This window comes from Ranitomeya imitator, chromosome 9 (genome assembly GCF_032444005.1).
Source record: "Ranitomeya imitator isolate aRanImi1 chromosome 9, aRanImi1.pri, whole genome shotgun sequence".
Taxonomy (NCBI): Eukaryota; Metazoa; Chordata; class Amphibia; order Anura; family Dendrobatidae; genus Ranitomeya; species Ranitomeya imitator.
In genome coordinates, this window is record NC_091290.1 from 143,802,051 (window position 1) to 143,820,512 (window position 18,462).

Below are 18,462 nucleotides of genomic sequence, written 5' to 3' on the forward strand. Positions count from 1 at the left end.
GACTCTGTACCCTGTTTGATAACTTATTATTGCTTGTCTGTGTATCTTTGTCACAAAGGACGACATCAAATGACCCCAGTTTTGATGTGTTTCATGCAAATGGTAAACATTTTAGGTATTTTGTTACATTGTTTTGTTTTTGATTTATTTTTTTGATTCTGTTTTCTTTTTGCAGACAACCAGGACGGCCATGGGGACCCTGATTGCACCTAGTTTTGCTATTCTGTATATTGGACTGAGAGATGGTTTGTCTCTTTGATGTACCTCCGTCTCATAGGGTTCTGTGGCAGAGGTACATCGACGATTTTCTTCTGCTGTGGCAAAGCAAAAAAAATTCAACCCGAGGAGTCTTACGCTCCTTCCTTAGAATCTCTAATTCCTACCATTCTCAAGCTTACATTTAGACCTCTGTGTCAGAGATGAATCACTTGTGATGGCTTTTATTATTCGCTATTGGTAACTCTCATCGGACTCTGTAATTCCGAACCTTCGTAAATAAACTTAACCCGCTGCTATTCTTCAATAAATACGGTAACAGACATTTGAGACTTCTTTAAGCAGGCAGACTTTCTTAAATTATTAGCGTTTTTTTTTCTTCCTCTTTGGATACACTGATCAAGGGTTTCTCGGATATACAGTGTTTACGGTTCTACATCATTGTTCGCAAGTGGCAAAAATCTAATGATTTAGGAACATTGTGTAGATGTCGAATTAGGGTATTATTAGTACACGGAGATGGATATTTTTTTGGTTACATTTCTCTGTTTTAAAGAATCGAATTCTCCAGATTTTATCGCCTGTCTTGTAGTTAAAGAAAATATTAAAATATTTAAATTTAGCTAAAAATTGCACATCCAGATAATCCCGTAAGACCTACTAACAATGTAACTAATTGTGAGAAATATCAATTTATTACACTAATGCATAATAAAAAATTTGATGGTCCATTTAGAAAATATACAATACATGGTTCCTGTAGTGGTAATAATAAATTTGCTGTTGTTCACCTTGGTTGCTGTATGTGTAATCTATATTACATCGGAATAACCAAAAGGAAACTGGAACCAGAGTATTATATTATTTAAAGTGATAGCTAACGGAAAAGACGATGTGTGCACCAACCAGACGCCTTGAGTATAACGATTGTGGGTGGCCAAACCCATAGACGTGGTTCTAGCAGAACGACCGATGGTGGAAATATCTTCAATGGACAGTAGTGGAGTCTTACTTATACCCTGGCTAAGTTTCCTGGAGGTCTGAGAGGTGATTTTGATATTACACCTTTTTTCAGATCAATGTGTTGCTGTTTGTATATTATGATGTATTTGTATTTTTATTGTATATTATTATGTATTATAAAGTTTAACAGTGGCGATACATAGAGCTATCCTAGAAGGGTATGTATAGTCAGAAGGAACATGAACAATCATGGTCGTCTGAGGAGGGGCAATAGCATGAAACACATTAAGACTGAGATGGGGTTCCTATCAATGATGTCATCCTATATGATACGCTGCACAGACCAGCAGTAATGAGCTGGAAGATCGGGTGGAGCATAAGTCCTTGATGTCAAAGATTTCCAGCTAATGTCATCATAGCAATGTGACCTGAAGCTTCCGTTATCCTCGTCAAGAATATAGCCAGCCTGGGACTTTCTGACTTGTGCATGCTGACTTCTAACGGTCTTTGCTTTCTCCATCCAAATGGAGTAGCACATTTGTACATTTTTATGTGTAAGCTACTACCTGTTTGTGTTTTTGTTGTATAAAGTGCTTTGATATTCAGCCTGGTTGATCTTCTCATTATTTTAACATCCATACAACAATTCTTTGCAGTAGAAAGTCCATAACCAAATCGCGAGATGACCATGCAAGCTAAACACTGACCAGTTACTTTAAAGCGCAAATAAACTATACAAAGTATACAGCTCTGGCAAAGATTAAGAGACCACTGCAAAATGTTCAGTTTGTCTGATTTTTTTCTTTATAGGTATATTTTTGAGTAAAATGTAAATTGCTCTTTTACTCTATAAACTTCTGACAACATGTCTCCGAAGTTCCAAGCAATAAAAAATGGTCAAAATAACAAAAAAAACCTCAGTGCTTTCAGACCTCAAATAATGCAAAAAAAAACAAGTTCATAATCATTTAGAAACAACAATATTAATGTTTTAACTCAGGAAGAGTTCAGAAATCAATATTTTGTGGAATAACCATGATTTTTAATCACAGCTTTCATGCGTCTTGGCAGCTTTCCACCAGTCTGTCACTGTGACTATCCATCATCTTCTTTATTACATAACAGAGGTTTTCAATGGGGTTCAGGTCTGGAGATTGGGCGGCCATGAGAGGGTTTTGATGTGCTGGTCTCTTCATTTTTTGCCAGAGCTGTATATATATATATATATATATATATATATATATATATATATATATATATATATATATACTTTTTTTTTTTGTTTTGTTTTGTTTTTTAAAGTAAATTAAAAAAATAAGAAATTATATTTGTTGTATTATTTTTATTTATATTTATCATGTATATAAATAAAAATTAAATTGTATATATTTTTTAATAAATATATACTAGATGGTGGCCTGATTTTAATGCATCGAGTATTCTAGAATATGTATGTATGTATATAGCAGCCACATAGTATATAGCACAGGCCACGTAGTATATAGGAGCCATGTAGTATATAGCAGACAAATATTATGTGGCCTGTGCTATATACTATGTGGCTGCTATATACATACATACATACATATTGTAGAATACCCGATGTGTTAATACAGGCTATGCAGTATATAACAGTGGCCACGCAGTATATAACACAGCCCACGCAGTATATAGCAGCCACGCAGTATATAGCACAGCCCCCGCAGTATATAACACTGGCCACGTAATGTATAACACAGCCCACGCAGTACATAGCAGCCACACAGTATATAGCACAGCCCCCGCAGTATATAACACTGGCCACGTAATATATAGCACAGCCCACGCATTACATAGCAGCCATGCAGTATATAGCACAGCCCCCGCAGTATATAACACTGGCCATGTAATATATAACACAGCCCACGCACAGCCCACGCAGTACATAGCAGCCACGCAGTATATAGCACAGCCCCCGCAGTATATAACACAGCCCACATAGTATATAGCAGCCACGCGGTATGTAGCACAGCCCCCGCAGTATATAACACTGGCCACTTTATATGTGGGCACTATATGCGTGGTTAAAAAAGACTTAAAATAAAAAATAAACATATACTCACCTTCCGAGGGCTTCTTGAAGTCCTGGCCCTGTGTGCGGTGCACGCGGCAGCTTCCGGTCCCAGGGTTGGTATGAGCGCAGGACTTGTGATGACGTTGCAGGCACATGACCATGACGTCATGGAAGGTCCTTCTCGCATAGCATTTTTGGCACCAGAACCTGCCACTTGCACTGCCAAGGACAGTGGGCCACGTCAGAGGGTGAGAATAACAGCGACTTGGATTGTGCTAGGCAGGACAGCCATACCTTGAGAAAGAGGGTCGGTACCCTCGAAATGCATCGGGATTGGCCCCAGTCAGTGTCCGTCTCAGCCCCAGTTAGTATCCGTCTCACGGACTGGTGACGTCACTGTTTAGCCATGCCCCCTTTTCGCTTCGCTACTGTTCAGCGGCGCCATCAGCCGAGGCGGCCAGCCAGGATCTCCAGCAGCGAGCATACAGGGGACTATTGTACTACGGGAGGACGCTCCCTTTTGAGTTATGCTCTGCTGACGCCGCAGCCCTCTCATACCACGGAGGATATATTTTTACGGCAGCCACCTTCTGACCCAGGACATTCACCAGCCTCCGTCTGTGAGGTAGGACATTGGAGCTCACTTACGACGCGGATATAGCCTTTGTGCAGCGCGGCACCTCTTTTTTGTTTTACTGATTAAGTTCTTGTTTGGCAGGGGTTTGCACACAGTCCGCCCAGGTGCCTGCAGCTTCATTTTTGGGTGTTCAGCTTAGCGCCAGTGTGTTTGTTGTATTGCAAGTCTAATTTTCAGCTTTGCCAAACACCTGGACGTCTAATGGTTAGACAGAGACCTAAAGAGGCATACAAGCCACAGTGTCTTGCACCCACTGTGAAATTTGGTGGAGGGTCGGTGATGATCTGGGGATGCTTCAGCAAGGCTGGAATTGGGCAGATTAATCTTTGGGAAGGGCGTATGAATCAAGCCACACACAAGGTTGTCCTGGAAAAACAGTTCATTTCTTCTGCTCAGGCAATGTTCCCCAACTATGAGGACTGGTTTTTCCAGCAGGACAATGCGCCATGCCACACAGCTAAGTCAATCAAGGTGTGAATGAAGGACCACCACATCAAATCCCTGTCATGGCCGCCCAATCTCCAGACCTGAACCCCATTGAAAACCTCTGGAATGTAATCAAGAGGAAGATGGATAGTCGCAAGCCATCAAGGAGGAACTGCTTAAAATTTTGTACCAGGAGTGGCATACGGTCACCCAAAAGCCGTGTGAAAGACTGGTGGAAAGCATACCAAGACGCATGACAGCTGTGATTAAAAATCATGGTTATTCCAGAAAATATTGATTTATGAACTCTTCCTGAGTTAAAACATTAGTATTGTTGATTCTAAATGATCATGAACTTGTTTCTTTGCATTATTTGAGGTCTGCAAGCACTGCATTTTTTTGTTATTTTGACCATTTCTCATTTTCAGAAAATAAATGCTAAATTTATTGCTTGGAACTGGGGAGATGTGTTGTCAGAAATTTATAGAATACAAGAACAATTTACATTTTACTCCAAAATATACCTATAAAGAGAAAAATCAGACTAACTGAAAATTTTGCAGTGGTCTCTTAATTTTTGCCAGAGCTATATATATATATATATATATATATATATATATATTTATTTATTATTGACAGATGCAGACTGGGGCTGAATCAGCCCTGGCATTTGAAATCAAACAGGCCCATGTTGTCCCCGTCCCCTTAAACCAGATGGGATATATTACCAATATTACCCTGGATGGAGGAAAGGAAGATTTTCTACAAGACCAATATGTCTAATGATACCCAACTCTTAACAGTATGGGTATCTTGAGAACACTGATTCTGTTAACAACATAGCAGACAAGGCAGCCCATGACCACACAGGCCCTTCTGGCATTTGCCAGATGGACAGGCTGGCCCTGTTTTCCACCTCACTTTAGAAATTGAAATCAATGAACAGATTGGTTAGATGTGTTGGGCAGCTATGTCTATTTTTCCTGACCTTCCAATAGGTGCTGGGAGTCATATTGATGACTTACCCAGAGTTTAGTGCTTAGCTAGCATGATGGCCCAGTGGTTAGCACTGCTGTTGTTCAATGCTGGTGTCCTGTGTTCAACTATTACTGAGGACAATGAGAAACCTCCTCTCGGGTATATTTTAGAAATTGTAGTCAGTGATTGTAATGGGACCTGTTCTAGTTTTTTTCTGACCTTCCCATAACTGCTGAGAGTCATATTGATGATCTGGCCAAAAATAAACACTCAGGCAGCACAGTGGCTCAGTGGTTACTGCCATAGCCATCCTACACTTGAGTTCTTAGTTCAGCTCTGACTGAGGTCAATGAGTTTTCTCCTCTTAGAAACTGAAATCAGGGACCTCAAATGAAACCTGCTCTTCCTTTTCATGACCTGTCGGTGGATACTTATAAGCATATTGATGACCTAGCCATCACATAACGCTCAGGCAGCATGGTGGCTCAGTGATTATCTTGATTACCTTTCAACACTTGGGTCCTTAGTTCAATTCTGGCTAAGGTCGGAGTAGTTTTACCTCTCCGTTGTACTTTAGAAATCACAAATGGACCTGCTCTAATTTTTCCTGATTTTCCCATTGGTACTGGTAGTAATATCAATGACTTTGCCAAAGAATATCTTTCAAGCAGCATGGTAGCCCAGTGGAAAGCGTTGGTGCTTTGCTGCATGAGAATCTAGGGTTCTAGTCCCACCATGAGCAACTGCAAAAGAACCTGCTCTATTTTTTCCTGATCTTCCCATTGGTGCTGGTAGTAATATCAATTACTTTGCCAAAGTTTACGTTCTGAGCAGCATGGTGGTCCAGTGGAAAGCACTGGTGCATTGCAGCATGAGAAATTGCAAGTGGACCTTCTCTTGCTTTTCATGATCTTCTCATTGGCGCTGGTTGTAATATCAATGACTTTGCCAAGGTCATTTTTCGAGCAGCACGGTAGCCCAGTGGAAAGGACTGGTGCTCTGCAGCATGGGAGTCCAGGGTTCTGATCTCACCATGGATGACATCTGCAAGGAGTTTGTATGTTCTCCCCGTGCTCGGGTGGGTGACCACCCATGCTCTAAAGACATACAGGTAGGAGCCAGTGATGGACATTCTGTGGTGTTACCTGTGTCAACAGCTCCTATTCTGAGGATTGGAGGAACGTCAGAATTTACTGAAATGATATGGATAGAAGGGGGAAAATTTTTCCTAAGTCCAAAAAAACCATGTTCACAGCTCAGCTTGTGCTGAGCTGGTTATATACAAATCAATTTGTTGCTAATAGTGTCAGAACATTTATCCAATCAGGATACTTGCCCAAAGGGGGGGAGAGGCAAGCAGCCCTCCTAGATGCTGCACAGGTGACACATCATTAGCCACAGAACTTCCATCACTGGCCTTTATATGTATGTCTTTCAAGAATGGGTGGCCGACAATCTGAGCACGGAGAGAACATACAAACTCCTTGCAGATGTCGTCCATGGTGGGATCGGAACCCTGGACTCCCATGCTGCAAAGCACCAGTCCTTTCCACTGGGCTACCGTGCTGCTCAGAAGGCGATCTTTGTCAAAGTCATTAATATTACTACCAGCACCAATAGGAAGATCAGGAAAAGCTGAAGCAATTCCCCTTGGTGGGATTTGAACACCAAACTCCCATGCTGCATAGCACCAGAGGTTTTCACTGGGCCACCGTGCTGCTCAGAAGATAATATTTGTCAAAGTCATTGATATTACTACCAGCACCTATGGGAAGGTCAAGTCAAGAAAAAGTAGAGAAGGTCTATTTGCAAATTCCCATGGTGGGATAAGAACCCTGGACTCCTATGCTGCGAAGCACCAGTCCTTTCCACTGGGCTACCGTGCTGCTCGGGAAGTAACTTTTGGAAAAGTCATTGATATTACTACCAGCAACAGGAACATCAGTAAAAACACCCATTTTGGCAAGTGTCCTAATTGGATCAATGTTCTGACACAATTAGTAAATTGATTTGTATATAAGCAGCTCAGCGTGAGCAGATCTGTGAATTGGACTTAGGTTTAAAAATAAATAAATTGTCTAAGTCCAATTCACAGCTCGCGCTGAGTTGCTTATATACAAATCAATTTGTTTCTAATTTGGAATGGCCTGTGTGAACGAGCTGTGTGAACGAGCTGTGTGAACGAGCTGTGTGAACGGCCTGTGTGAACGAGCTGTGTGAACGGCCTGTGTGAACGAGCTGTGTGAACGAGCTGTGTGAACGGCCTGTGTGAACGAGCTGTGTGAACGGCCTGTGTGAACGGCCTGTGTGAACGGCCTGTGTGAACGGCCTGTGTGAACGAGCTGTGTGAACGGCCTGTGTGAACGAGCTGTGTGAACGAGCTGTGTGAACGGCCTGTGTGAACGAGCTGTGTGAACGAGCTGTGTGAACGGCCTGTGTGAACGAGCTGTGTGAACGAGCTGTGTGAACGGCCTGTGTGAACGGCCTGTGTGAACGAGCTCTGTGAACGGCAAGTATCCTGATTGGATCAATGTTCTGACACAATTAGCAACAAACTGATCTGTATATAAGCAGCTCAGTGCAAGGTGAGCTGTGAACAGGAATTTTTGGACTTAGGTTACATTTTTTTTTCCTAAGTCCAAAAATTCCTATTCACAGCTCAGTTTGCTCTGAGCTGATTATAAACAAATCAATTTGTTTCTAATAGTGTCAGAACATTGATCCAATCAGGATACTTGCCCAAAAGGGGACAGGCAAGCAGCCCTCCTTGATGCTGCACAGGTGACAAATCATTTGCCACAGTCATTGGTCCCTAACTGTATGTCTTTAGACTATGGATGGCACACCACCTGAGCACAGGGAAAACATACAAACTCCTTGCAGATGTCATCCATGGTGGGATTAGAACCTTGGACTCCAATACTGAAAAGCACCAGTCCTTTCCACTGGGCTACCGTGCTGCTCAGGAAATAATCGTTGGGAAACTAGTTGATAATACTACTAGCACCAATGGGATGAGAAGGAAAAATTAAAGCAAGTCCTTTAGCAGATTCCCATGGTGGGATTAGAACCCAGAACTCCCACACCGCAAAGAACCTGTGCTTTCCACTGAGCCACCATGCTGCATTAAATCCTACTATGAGAAATTGCAAATGGATTAGCTTTAGTTTATCCTGATCTTCCCACTGGTGCTGGTAGTAATATCAATGACTTCTGCAAGTGTCATCTTCTGAGCAGTACGGTGGCCCAGTGGAAAGGATTGGTGCTTTGTAACATGGGCGTCCAGTGTTCAAATCTCACAATGGGAAATTTCTCTTGTTTTTTCCTGGTGCTGGTAGTAATATGTATGACTTCGGAAAAGGTTATCTTCTGAGCAGCACGGTAGCCCAGTGGAAAGGACTGGCGCTTTGCGGCATGGGAGTCCAGGGTTCTAATCCCAACATGGACGACATCTGCAAGGAGTTTGTATGTTCTCCCCGTGCTCAGGTGGGTGGTCACCCATGCGCCAAAGACATACAGGTAAGGTCCAGTGATGGAAGTGCTGTGGCTAATGATGTGTCACCTGAGCAGCATCCAGGAGGGCTGCTTGCCTGCTCCCCCCTTTGGGCAAGTATCCTGATTGGATTAATGTTCTGACACAGTTAGTAACAAATTGATTTGTATATAAGCAGCTCAGCACAAGCTGAGCTGCAAAAAGGTGTTTTTGGACTTAGGCAAAATTTTCCCCCTTTCCTAAGTACCATTTTAATAAATCTTGATGTTCCTCAGAAACAGGATAGGCGCTGTTTACCTTATTGACACCAGAGAACTTCCGTCACTGGACTATACCTGTATGTCTTTGGCGCATGGGTGACCACCCACCTGAGCACGGGGAGCACATACAAACTCCTTGCAGATGTCGTCCATGGTGGGATCAGAACCCTGGACTCCCATGCTGCAAAGCACCAGTCCTTTCCACTGGGCTACCGTGCTGCTCAAAATCTAAACTTTGGCAAAGTCGCTGATATTACTACCAGCAACTATAGGAACATAAAGAAAAACTAAATTGGGTCAATCAGCAATTTTCCAGGTTGGGATTAGAACCCAGAACTCTCGGGTTGTAAAGCACAGGCGCTTTCCACCAGGCCATCGGGCTGCTTCAAATCTCCCCCATGACAAATTGCAAATGGACCTGTTCTAGTTTTTCCTGATCTTCCCATTGGTGCTGGAAGTAATATCAATGACTTTGCCAAAAGTTATCTTTGGAGTAGCATGGTAGCCCAGTGGAAAGCACTGTTGCCTTGCAGCGTGAGAGTCCAGGGTTCTAGTCCTGCAAGTGCAAATGGACCTTCTCTATTTTTTCCTGATCTTCCCATTGGTGCTGGTAGTAATATTAATGACTTTGCCTAAGGTTACTTTCCGAGCAGCACGGTAGCCCAGTGGAAAGGACTGGTGCTCTGCAGCATGGGAGTCCAGGGTTCTGATCCCACCATGGACGACATCTGCAAGGAGTTTGTATGTTCTCCCTGTGCTCAATTGGGTGGCCACCCATGCGCCAAAGACATACAGGTAAGGTCCAGTGATGGAAGTGCTGTGGCTAATGATGTGTCACCTGAGCAGCATCCAGGAGGGCTGTTTGCCTGTCCCCCCCCTTTAGGCAAGTATTCTGATTGGATTAATGTTCTGACACAATTAGTAACAAATTGATTTGTATATAAGCAGCTCAGCACAAGCTGAGCTGCAAAAAGCTGTTTTTGGACTTAGGAAAAATTTTCCCCCTTTCCTAAGTATCTTTTTAATAAATCCTGATTTTACTCCAATCCTCAGAAACAGAGGATATGAGCTGATTACCTGATAGACACAGGTAACACCACAGCACTTCCATCACTGGACCGTACCTGTATGTCTTTGGCGCATGGGTGACAACCCACCTGAGCACAGGGAGAACATACAAACTCCTTGCAGTTGTCGTCCATGGTGGGATCAGAACCCTGGACTCGCATGCTGCAAAGCACCAGTCCTTTCCACTGGGCTACCGTGCTGCTCGGAAAGTAGCTTTAGGCAAAGTCATTAATATTACTACCAGCACCAATGGGAAGATCAGGAAAAAATAGAGAAGGTCCATTTGCAATTGCTCACAGTAGGACTAGAACCCTGGACTCTCATGCTGCAAGGCAACAGTGCTTTCCACTGGGCTACCATGCTACTCCAAAGATAACTTTTGGCAAAGTTATTGATATTACTTCCAGCACCAATGGGAAGATCAGGAAAAACTAGAACAGGTCCATTTGCAATTTCTCATGGTGGGATTTGAAGCAGCCCCGTGGCCTGATGGAAAGCACTTGTGCTTTACAGCCTGAGAGTTCTGGGTTCTAATCCCACCCTGGAAAATTGCTAATTGACCCAATTTAGTTTTTCTTTATGTTCCCATAGTTGCTGATAGTAATATCAGCGACTTTGCCAAAGTTTAGATTCTGAGCAGCACTATAGTCCAGTGGAAAGGACTGGTGCTTTGAAGCATGAGAGTCCGGGGTTCTAGTCCTGTGAGCATTTGCAAGTAGACCTGCTCTTGCTTTTCCTAATCTTTTCATTGGTGCTGGTAGTAATGTCAATGACTTCGACAAAGGTTATCTTCTGAGCAGCACGGTAGCCCAGTGGAAAGGACTGGTGCTTTGCAGCATGGGAGTCCAGGGTTCTGATCCCACCATGGACGACATCTGCAAGGAGTTTGTATGTTCTCCCCGTGCTCAGGTGGGTCGTCACCCATGCGCCAAAGACATACAGGTATGGGCCAGTGATGGAAGTGCTGTGGTGTTACCTGTGTCAATCAGGTAACCAGCTCCTATCCTGTGTTTCTGAGGATTGGAGTAAAATCAGGATTTATTAAAAAGATACTTAGGAAAGGGGGAAAATTTTTCCTAAGTCCAAAAACAGCTTTTTGCAGCTCAGCTTGTGCTGAGCTGCTTATATACAAATCAATTTGTTACTAATTGTGTCAGAACATTAATCCAATCAGAATACTTGCCCAAAGGGGGGGGGGCAGGCAAGCAGCCCTCCTGGATGCTGCTCAGGTGACACATCATTAGCCACAGCACTTCCATCACTGGACCTTACCTGTATGTCTTTGGCGCATGGGTGGCCACCCAATTGAGCACGGGGAGAACATACAAACTCCTTGCAGATGTCGTCCATGGTGGGATCAGAACCCTGGACTCCCATGCTGCAAAGCACCAGTCCTTTCCACTGGGCTACCGTGCTGCTCAGAAGTTAACCTTTGGCAAAGTCATTGATATTACTACCAGCACCAATGAGAAGATAAGGAAAAGCAAGAGCAGGTCCAATTGCAATTGCTCACAATGGGACTAGAACCCTGGACTCTCATGACACAAAGCACCAGCACTTTCCACTGGGCTATGGTGCTGCTTGAAAGATGACCTTAGCAAGGTCATTGATATTAAAACCAGCACCAAAGAGAAGATCAGGAAAAGCAAGAGCAGGTCCAATTGCAATTGCTCAAGGTGGGATCAGAACCCTGGACTCTCATGCTGCAAAGCACCAGCGCTTTCCACTGGGCCACCGTGCTGCTCAGAAGATGATCTTTGGCAAAGTCATTGATATTACTACCAGCACCTATGGGAGGATCAGGAAAAGCAAGAGCAGGTCCACTTGCTATTGCTCACAGTGGGACTACAACCCTGGACTCTCAGGCTACAAAGCACCAATGCTTTCCACTGGGCCACCATGCTGCTCAAACAATAACCTTTGGCAAAGTCACTGATATTACTACCAGCACCAATTAGAAGATCAGGAAAAGCAAGAGCAGGTCCATTTGCAATTTCTAAAGAACAACTAAGGCCAGGATCACACACAGCGAGATACGGCTGAGTCTCGCAGGTTAAAAATAAGCTCTGGCACTCCGGAGTGGAGCGTGCGGCCGCATAGCAATACATGGAGCCACACGCTCCGCTCTGGAGTGCCGGAGCCAGAGATTATTTTTAACCTGAGAGACTCGGCCGTATCTCGCTGTAGTGTGACTCCGGCCTAAGAGGTAGAATTTCTCCAACCTCAGTCAGAATTGTACTGAAGACCCAAGCATTGAATGGTAATTGAGCTATCCACTTAGCCAGCATGCTGCCTGAGAAGTATGTGATGGCTAGGTCATCAATATGTCTATCAGTACCCACCGAAAGGTCATGAAAAACTAGAGCGGGTCCACTTGCAATTTCTAAAGTACCACTGAGAGGTAGAATTACTCAGACCTTAGTCAGAAATAAACTAACGACCCAAGTGTTGAAAGGTAATTGAGCTAACCACTAAGCCACCATAGAATTGATGGCTAGGTCAGCAACATGCCTATCAGTACCCACTGACAGGTCATGAAAAGGAAGACCAGATTCCCTTCTGGTCACTGATTTCATATTCTGAGATATGTCTGAGAGGAGGAATCTCACTGTTCTTGGTCAGAGCTGAACCAATGAAAACTGCAACAAGAAAAATAAAGCAACAGTGTTACCATGCTGCCCCGCAGAGGTGTATCTAGGTCTTCTGGCACCCGGGGCAAGAATTCATTTTGGTGCCCCCCCCAAGGACATATACGATTTTCACATTTAGTCATGTACCCACAAGCTCCTCTCCCTAATGCTCTTAATGTTCAGTGAACAACTGAGAGAAGCAGAAGAGAAACTCGTCACAAGACCCTAAGTATGAAAATCGCATGAGTGAAGTGTCCATGTGATGACTACTGGATCCTGCAGAGCTGAATCCTGGCATCGCAGCTTCTGAATTCTCACAACTAATGTAATGCACACTTTTAGGATTCTCCCTTGCCAGTGGAAAGTCATGTCAGCACAAGCATGTGATTTGTATACTTCTGTCCACATTCCGACTAGATGTACCCGGCCTCGCTCAGTTCATTTTCATTGAGCAAGGCCACACATGTCTAGTCAGCACATGGCTGCATGTATGTAAATCGCCAGCACAAGAGAATCCTGACAGCGTGCAGTGCGCACTGTGATAATTCAGAAGTCTGCAGTCACAAAGAATGACTGCAGAATCATTACAAACCTGGATATCCCCTTTAATGCTCCTAACATAAATAAAAACATGAGAATTAGTTAGTATCACAAATAACATTTACATCCAGGTACCTTATAGATGACGTGGCCTCTGGAGCCGTTCTTCTTTTCTTCATCTTGTCCAGACCCCATGATGAGTTTTCGCATCCACAGCCGTCTCAGCAGACTTCCATCTTCTCTGCTCTTTTGCAGAAAATCTCCACATGATAGCCTTAAAGATATAAGTGTCATTATAATGCTCCTGAATAAAAAAATTGCCTCTCACTATATTGTCTGCATAAAATATGACCCCCACATTGTCCCTCTTATGATACATGCTCTTTACACTGACCTCTCCTTTCCATACCGGCCCCCTCTTCATATGGTCCTCTCACACTGTGTCCCCCCTATGGCCCATTATTTATAATGTACTCTCATCACACATCCCCTCCTTGGTATACTGTCCCCTTCTGGCTGTGCCCTTACACTGTCCCCACATTCTACACCTCCACTACTCAGTTTCTATTCTGTGCCTACTCCCTTTTCTCCCCCACCATACTGTCTCCTCACACTATTACCCTCCCTCCTCATACTGTCTCCTCTCACATCCCTCCTGTTCACCATACTGTCTCCTCATATATTTACCCCTTCACTTTCTATACTGCCTGCTCACCTGACTCCCCATACTGTGTCTGCACAGATCCCATCACCATCACTCGCCATACTGTGTCCACATACATTTTTCACATCGCTACTCATACTGTGTCTGCATACAGTCCCCAGTATGCTCCCCATACTGTCTGCACCCATCCCCCCATACTCTTTCCTCATATATGCCCCCCAATTCCCCCATACTGCTTCCTCATACATGACCCCCATTCCCCAGTACTGTTTCCTCATACATGCCCTCATTCCCCCATACTGTTTCCTCGTACATGCCCCCTTTCCCCATACTGTTTCCTTATACATGCCCCCCATTCCTCTGTACTGTTTTCTCACACATGCCCCCCATTCCACTGTACTTTTTCCTCATATATGCCCCATCTCCCTTTGATTTTCATTTTGTGTCCTCAAATTTCCCCCACACATTAAATCCCCCCATCCCCACTACAAATCTCCCCACGCACAATAAATAACCCCATCTCCACTCCAAATTTCAACACACATTAAATCCCCCATCCCCACTTCAAATCTCCCCACACACATTAAACACCCCCATCCCCACTCCAATTCTCCCCAAACATAATAAATCCCCCCATCCTCACTCAAATTATCCCCACACACACACAATAAATCCCCCCATCCCCTCTCAAATTCTCCCCACACATAATAAATCCCCCTATCCCCACTCAAATTGTCCCCACACAAAATAAATCCTTAATCCCCACCCAAATTCTCTCCACACACAATAAATCCCCCCATTCCTGCTCAAATTCTCCCCACACACATTAAACACCCCCATCCCCACTCCAATTCTCCCCACACATAAGAAATCCCCCCATCCTCACTCAAATTATCCCCACACACAATAGATCCCCGCATCCCACCTCAAATACTCCCCACACATGATAAATCCCCCTATCCCCGCTCAAATTGTCCCCACACAAAATAAATCCCCCTATCCCCACCCAAATTCTCCCCACACACAATAAATCCCCCTATCCCCACCCAAATTCTCCCAACACACAATAAATCCCCCATCCCCACTCATTCTCCACACACATAATAAATCCCTCTATCCCCACTCAAATTCTCCCGACACACATTAAATCCCCCCATCCCCACCCACATTCTTGCCACACATAACAAATCCCCCCATCCTCACTCAAATTCTCCCCACACATAATAAATCCCCCTATCCCCACTCAAATTGTCCATATACATAATAAATCCCCCCATCCCAACTCAAATTCTCCCGACACACATTAAATCCCCACTCAAATTCTCCCCACACATAATAAATCCCCACATCCCCACTCAAATTCTCCCCCCCGGCACTTTATCTTCGGTGTCTTCAGCTCCACTGGATCACTTATCACCAGTGTTCACCTCTGCAGCGGCGAGTGAGTGACATTAGCAGTGTGATCACATGATCTGATCATGCTGCTCACGTCGCTCTGACCTGGCAGTCAGAGCCTCAATTTTACTCGTTTCTGTAAGATGCGAGTACAATTGATCCCTGGGCAGGGGCAGACACTGACAGCTTGGGGCCCCTGTGCAAGAAATGTGTCTGGGCCTCCCTCCTTTTATGGCGACAAAGAGATATATATATATATATATATATATATATATATATATATATATATATTGCCACACACACATACATGTGTGTATATATATTATATAATATGCTTTATTATGTATATTGCTGTCCCTTATTATACAGTTCCCTCTCGTTATGTACAGTATCGTCCCTTGCATATTGGATTATATAGAGCCCTGTTTTTTATTACATACCGTCCTGTCTTGTTAGCTGTATAATGTAATGATGGCTGATGGAGCATGGGAAAGCTTCTTTTCTAATGGAGGAGCTAATGAACTGGTCGTCTGATCACTGGCTCCTCCATCAACAGACATTTTAAATCTAAAAAGAGAGGGTACTAAGTAATAAAAGAGGGCGCTGTGAATAACAACATTAACAAGAATACACTATGTAAGAGACAGCACAGTACATAACAGCAGAGGAAGCTATATAATAAGGGATGGCACCATATATAACTAGAGAGGATGGTCCGTAATAAGGGATGATGTTATACATAATAACAGAGGAAACTATGTAACTAAGGATAGTGCTACACAGAATTAGTGAGTACACTATATACTAAGGGACTGTGCTATATATAATCGAGCACACTATATGCTAAGGGACTGTGTTATACATAATAAGTATGTGCATTATACTAGGGGACTGTGTTAGACATAATAAGTGATAATAATGTCAACCTCCACCTCCCCCTGTTCCTAAGTCTGTTACAAGTTCCCCTTCCTCCCATCCCAATCCCCAACAACCCTCATTGTCCTCCTACCCCCACATCCCATTATTGTCCTCTAACCCACCCCATCATTGCCATTCCACTATTACCATCATTGCCTTCTCCCCCACCATCCCCATCATTGCCCTTTTCACCACATCCATCATTTCCTTCTCCCTCACCATCCCCATCATTGCCCTTTCCACCAACATCATTGTCCTTTTCACCACCACCACCATCCTTGCCCATTCCACCACCTCCATCATTTTCTCCCCCTCCACCATCATCATTGTCCTTTCCACCACCACCCATCATTTCCTCCCCCCAAAACCCTCACTGCATTCTCCCCCCACCACCATCACTGCCCATTCCACCACCTCCATCATTGCCTTCTCCCCCCACCCCTATCATTGCCCATTCCACCACCTCCATCATTTCCTCCCCACCACCATTTTTGCATTTTCCCCATCACCATCATTGCCCATTCCACCACCTCCATCATTGCCTTCTCCCCACACCCCCATCATTGCCCATTCCACCACCTCCATCATTTCCTCCTCCCCAACCACCCCCATCATTGCCCATTCCACCACTTCCATCATTTCCTCCTCTCCCACCATCCCTATCATTGCCCTCTCCATCACCCCATCATTGCCTTCCCTTCATCAGCCCCATCATTGCCCTCTCCTCCCCTACACACACACAACACCATTTACCTCTCTGCACATTCCCCCGCAGTGCGAGACATGCACGCACACACACACAAACATGCGGACACACACAGCACCTCTCACCTCTCTGCGCGCTCTGCCACAGGATCTCTGTCGCCTTCCTCTCTTTGGCACAGCTGGCCGCTGAATGATGATGTCATCCAGAGGCACTGTTGTCTGAGAGGAAGCATGGGCAAGAAGCAGGACAGATTGCTGCAGCTCCGCTGCTATTCTCTCCTGTAGGCAACAGACCTGCAGGGATCTCTCCCTTCCCGCCGCACATGAGGGCAATCTGGCCGGGGGCCAGATTGCCCTTATTATTAGCCACCCTGCAGGGGCCCCCCTCCACTTCCAGGCCCCGGTATGTCCGCCCATGTCCCTGGGAGCCGACACACTGCAGCGCAGCTTCTCTGTGCCGGCTGGTAGCTTGACCGTCGGCACAGAGAGCAGCCGACTCTCAGTCCTGGGGGCAGCAGAATACAGCCACCGGGGAGATACTGGGGACTGCCGCATTAGGCGGCCTGACTGCGCCTCCCTGCCGGCTGCGCCTGGGGCACATGCCCCAGCTGCCCAACCTAGATACACCTCTGCTGCCCCATGAGTGCTTAACCACTAGCAACAGCAGGCTGTGCACCGATTTCTGAGATGGGAACAAAAGGCTTTTAGTCTCTGTGTTCTCAGACAAGAGACCGGCGAGGGCGACCGTTCACTGTGGGACATTTCTGACACGTCCATGTACTAGAAAACATCACGTAATTATCACCATGACACGGTCCCTAGAGCTCAGTGCACAAGTGTCCTAGATCCATCCCATTCTTGAATGGAGCAGAGATGTTTGGGCTTATCCTCCACTGCATTCATTGTCTTTGGGACTGTCTGGAAATAATGGAGCTCTGCTTTCCCAGATGGTCCCATAAACAAAGAATGAAGTAGAGGTGCACAGGCTTATCTTCCACTGTATTCATTGTCTACGGGACTGTCTGGAAATAACGGAGCTCTGTGTTGTCAGATGGTCCCATAAACAATGAATGGAGCAGAGTATGAGCAGCTCCACTTCCAAAGACATACTGTTAGGATATGAGTAGTGATAAGAGAGCACTAAAATGCTCGGGTGCTCATTGCTCAGGTCAAGCAGATTGGAATACTCAAGGTACTCGGCCAGAACAATGAGCCCGATGTAAGTCTATGGGAGACCAGAGCCTTCATAGCTCCCAAAATGCACCATACAGAGCACGTTCACCCTGTTGATCAAGTGGCCGGTGAAGGACACACTGCAGGAGACAGAGTAAAGAAGTAGGCCCAATGTAATGAAATGCCCAATTCCCCAATGGGGGTACCTTTTTTAAAAATAGACTAGTGCCATCACAGCCCCCTTGCCCAAAATATACCGTACAGAGCACGTTCACCCTGGTGATCTAGTGGCAGGTGAAGGACAAACTGCAGGAGACAGACTTAAGAAGTAGGCCCAATGTAG

The 18,462-nt window shown here is 44.8% G+C and overlaps 1 protein-coding gene across 6 annotated transcripts in view; it reads left to right on the top strand.

The window, feature by feature from the left end:
* The window catches only part of ZNF536 (zinc finger protein 536), a 626,001-nt gene that overhangs the window by 400,902 nt on the left and 206,637 nt on the right, over positions 1 to 18,462 (top strand). For 5 of the 6 annotated variants that reach the window (XM_069739303.1, XM_069739301.1, XM_069739306.1 and 2 more), the window contains one exon: positions 176 to 1,784. The exons of the other annotated variant lie outside the window; for it this stretch is intronic. In XM_069739303.1, the coding sequence (XP_069595404.1) occupies positions 176 to 213 (38 nt within the window). In that variant the 3' untranslated portion in view covers positions 214 to 1,784. Of the gene's footprint in view, positions 1 to 175; positions 1,785 to 18,462 lie in introns of those variants that run through there. 6 annotated transcript variants of the gene reach the window in all.